Source organism: Artemia sp. Qi Xiang Cuo, chromosome 13 (assembly GCF_049724085.1).
Source record: "Artemia sp. Qi Xiang Cuo chromosome 13, ASM4972408v1, whole genome shotgun sequence".
NCBI lineage: Eukaryota > Metazoa > Arthropoda > Branchiopoda > Anostraca > Artemiidae > Artemia > Artemia sp. Qi Xiang Cuo.
In genome coordinates this window covers 37,308,186-37,312,947 of record NC_142806.1, presented here as the reverse complement: position 1 = coordinate 37,312,947, position 4,762 = coordinate 37,308,186, and the positions used below count along the sequence as shown (strand labels likewise).

At 35.8% G+C, this 4,762-nt stretch overlaps 1 protein-coding gene across 1 annotated transcript; it reads right to left on the bottom strand.

Moving 5' to 3' along the window:
• Positions 1 to 2,391: 2,391 nt before the first annotated feature.
• Positions 2,392 to 4,720, bottom strand: LOC148945247 (uncharacterized). The gene is made up of 2 exons (XM_089098986.1): positions 4,664 to 4,720; positions 2,392 to 4,046 (listed from the first exon to the last, which is right to left on the bottom strand). The coding sequence occupies exons 1-2, from the start codon at positions 4,718 to 4,720 to the stop codon at positions 2,979 to 2,981; spliced, it is 1,125 nt and encodes a 374-aa protein (XP_088955112.1). The 3' UTR covers positions 2,392 to 2,978.
• Between the last annotated feature and the right edge of the window lie 42 nt (positions 4,721 to 4,762).

Sequence of the window (4,762 nt, the reverse complement as noted above, 5' to 3'; positions counted from 1 at the left end):
CTCAACAAAATTTTATTAAAACCTCTATAATTTAAACTAAACCACAACAAACCTTTATTAAACCCTCTAACCTATAAACTAACCCTCAACAGTTTTTTTTTTATAAACTAAACCTCAACAAAATTTTATTAAAACCTCTATAATATAAACTAAACCTTAAAAATTTTTTACTAATACACTAAACCCCTTTTCCACTTTCCAAAAATCCTTTTCAATCTAACCTAAACTCACTTACCCAAGAACAGCACCAAATTCCCTTTCACGCGCTCCAAAATAATCTCCCGGAAAAACCTTCTATCTTTAATTGCCCAAGCGCCTGCTACTGCCAGCGCACCATCCGCTCTGTAGGCAACACTGCGCTATTATTTCACCTTTAATCTTCTTCCGCCACTGCAATTTACCTTGTTACCTGTATTCAACCGTGGAATAATGTTTTTAAATAATCATAAGATACCTAATTTGGTCTATTTTTCTCAGAAGAAAAATGACCTGTAATTACAAATCGGATATGGCGATCACTGGAGAGGTAACTGCATTTTTCCACCTTCACTCTGACTATGGAAAGCACACAAAAAAAGAGAAGCTTTTTTTCAAAACACAGCTTATTCTCTTTCCAGCGTTGACTATCAACTTCTCATAATTGGTAGGAGTTGCTCGTCAGTTGCGTTTTGTTCAGTGCTTCCACTATATACGAATTTTGGGGATTTCCCCGAGAATCTCGCTAAAACGGAGCGGCAAAAACGTTTGGCCCCAGAACTGTCAAAGCTTTAAATCCGGCCCTGGCAACAGTTCCTCTTAAGAACTCCCTTTGTCCCCCCTCCCCCAACCCTAAAAACTTAAAATGAATCCCGACAAGATCTTGCAGACATGTCATTTTAATAGTCTTGACACAGTTTCTTTTGACCTACTGCTGCCCCTCCCACAAGTAAAAATTCATGGTCCACTTTGCCCCTTGATAACCTCTGAAGATTGTTCTCGAGGTAATGTAGATATGCTATTTTGGTAGCCTGGGTACACATGATTTCTTTTGGGCTACATCAATACTTTGTCAAAAATAAATTCTACAATAAAATTAACAATGGATAAATTACTCCAACAGAAAAGGCCTCATGAAGATTCGAATCAAAGTTCTGAGCCATCAACTTCACAAAAATAAAGTAGTCCTGAACGTCTCGTTACTAATGAGCAGTCCATGGAAGAAAAAAAAAACTTGCAAATGAATCTAAAATTAAAAAAAAAAATTAAACGAAATGTACTTAAAATTGATCCATAGTTCCCATTTATTTAGCCTTGATTATTTTCCTTATTTTTTTTCTTGTTTCTTGTCCATCTAATTATATCTTGTTTTCTTGCATAAGTTTTTGGTTGCTTAAAAATCCTAATTACTATGCATTTCAGTTTTGGACAATGTAAACTTCTGATTCTTTTGAGATTATCAATTTAAGAGGAATTTTGTTCGGAAAATAGGGATTTGCTTTTTTCAGCTCGTGTGGTTCCACTTTGCTCAGTGGATGAAATACAAGATTAACTTGCAAAAAAAAAAAAAAAAAAAAAAAAAAGCACGGAAAACTATAGATCTGTTCAAGGTGCTAATTTAAATGTGAGAATTAGCAAAAGTAGAGCAGCTTTGTTTATTCATCAAGTTTTTTTTTTTTTAATAAAAATCACAGTTGTTCCAAAGGTTTTGTTGTAGTATAAAAACTGAGAGCCTTTTTCTAGAATAGGTTGTTAGATGCTAATGCAGAGCCGAATTAAATGAAAATACCCTTTTACACAAATCACATTTAAATGGTGTCTCACCTGTGTGTGAGGTTATCAAGCAGCAACGGGGGTTGATAAGTCCAAAATGAGAAATAATCTTGTGATTTCTGTACCACCTTGGTAAATATAACAGGAATTCACAATATTTAAAATGGCCTCTCCTTAGCTGAAGACGGTCTTTTTTGCGCATTAAAGGCTGCACACCGGAAAGAAAAAGAATTGTACGAGAACAAAAACTATGGTAAAGTTTACATAAGCCTCGGCGGCTGTACCTCCCTCTATTAGGCGAGATTTTACCATATGAGAAGCGAATACACTGCAGAGCACTAGCAACCAGAGACGAGCATGTAGTCGAAAGTGTATCAGAAAAGGTAATCCCAAGCCATTTCAACTTTGAGACAAATTTGAGTAGCATTGTACCCACATGTAAAGGAGGAGCTGGTTTAGAAATATTAAAACACAGAAACCCGCATTTTGAAGCATTTACAGAAAGCCCAATCATATTTGAAGCATTAATCAGAACATTTAGATTTTTTGTGAGGTCTAACCTAGTATGACCAACTAGCAAAACATCATCAGCATACGCAATGTGACTAAACCAATGTATTTTCTAAAAACACGGTAGGTGACAGCATTCGCACACAGTCCGCAAACACAGTTTTAAAAATATATGGAGACAGCACACCACCTTGTCTGACTCCCTTCTTTACTGAGATAGGTTTAGATATATCAAACATCCATTTTAACGGAACCAACGAATTTGTGTTATTAAAGAAACTAAAATTGCTCAGGAAACTAACACATAAAAAAAATGAATAAAACTAATTCGATGTACTAAATGGTTGTGAGAATAATAACCACAAAGGATACAACAATATTCCAAAACTCCTGTAAGCACTGTTTAATGCCAGTAAAATTACTAAAATCATAAAAGTTTTTCTACACACATCACATATGAAAGGTTTCTCATCTGTACGCAGTCGTTGATATGTATTCAAACTGCAAACTTGCAAAAAACACTTCTCACATACATAACATGTAACTGTCTACTCACTCATATGTGCTCTTTGGTGCTTGGTCAAATTTCCTGCTTGAGAAAAAGTCTGGTCATATAAATCACATTTATACAGTTTCTCACCCCTGTGCATTCTTTGATGGGTGTTCAAATATTGCTCAAATGAAAAAGTTTTGTCAAAAACATCACACTTAAACGGTTTTTAGCCCGTGTGCACTCTTTGGTGTCGGTTCAAACTTGATGCTTGAGAAAAGGTTTTGTCACAAACATTACACTTAAACGGCTTCTCACCCGTATGCACTCTTTTATGGGTGTTCAAATTTGAGGCTTGACAAAAAGTTTGGTCGCAAACATCACACTTAAACGGTTTTTCACCCGTATGCATTCTTTTATGGTTGTTACAATGTGGTGAATGAGAAAATGTTTTGTCACAAACATCACACTTAAACGGTTTTTCGCCCGTGTGCACTCTTTGGTGTCGGTTCAAACTTGAAGCTGAAGAAAAGATTTTGTCACAAACATCACACTTAAATGGCTTCTCACACGTATGCACTCTTTTATGGGTGTTCAAATTTGAGGCTTGAGAAAAGGCTTGGTCACAAACATCACACTCAAATGGTTTCTCACATGTATGCACTCTTTTATGGGCGTCCAAATGGTCTGCTCGAGAAAAGGTTTTGTCACAAACATAACACTTAAATGGTTTTTCACGCGTATGCACTCTTTTATGGGTGTTAAAACCTGCTGCTTGCGAAAAGGTTTTGTCACAAACATCACACTTAAATGGTTTCTCACCCGTATGCAATCTTTTATGGGTTTTTAAACTTGATGCGGTAGAAAAGGTTTGGTCGCAAACATCACACTTAAACGGTTTTTCACCCGTATGTACTCTTTTATGGGTGTTCAAATGTGGTGCATGAGAAAAGGCTTTGTCACAAACATCACACTTAAATGGTTTCTCACCCGTATGCACTCTTTTATGGGTTTTTAAACTTGTTGCGGTAGAAAAGGTCTTGTCACATACCTCACATTTATTTGTCTTTTTCTGTTTATGAGTTCTTTGATATCTTTTGAATTTTTCTTCCTTTTTACTTTGAAGGCGACTTTTCAAAGCTTTTTTCTGATATACTAAGCATTTTCCTTTAGATTTTGATGCACACGAAATTAAGAAACTACTCGTATATGGATTCTTTGAAACAACTAGTGACGTATTTCCCTGTAAGTGAAGTCCAGACACGTGTGGTGAAAAGTGACCTAAAAGTTTAAAAGTCTACAGAATTAACCAAACAACACAAAATTAAAACTCTTAAACAAATACATATCTCTCAAAATGTTTTGAAAGTCTTAGGAGTTAAAACAAAAAAACAGTTAAACAAATATCAGGAATTATTGTAACAAAAAGAGAGAGCCAAAAGAATGCACATCATATGTTGAAGTTAGAATTTATTGGGTAGCCACACAAGCTTTGGATTAAAACAAAAAGCGACGGAAGTCACGTTTTCCTATGGTCTTGCAAATAAGAATTCAATTGGGATACTACTACTACTACTACTACTACTAACAACTCACCGCAGCACCAAGTCACCTGAGGCCAACACAGCTACGCACGCTCCTCCTCCATCCCAATCTATTCAAAGCCTCCCTTTTTACGCCCTCCCACGAAGTTCCCATTTCCTTTAAATCTTTCTTTATGACGTCTATTGAACTGTGAACAATAAATACTTTGTTTTAGTTCACTGTTCATCAGCTATAAGCGAACTGTTAAATAAAACAGTATTTAGGCTGTGACTGATAACGACTGATAACTGGTCACAGGCAACTGATAACTGGTAATTGAAAACGGAACTAGTAAGAGCTCATCATCGTGTATTTACATGCAGAAAACACGTTTGTTTGGTATAAAATTTTCAGTAGGCTCTGATCGTTTGTTTCGATTTTTTTCATCGTTTTTCACTTTGTAGTAAAAGGATTCATCTCTCTGAGGAA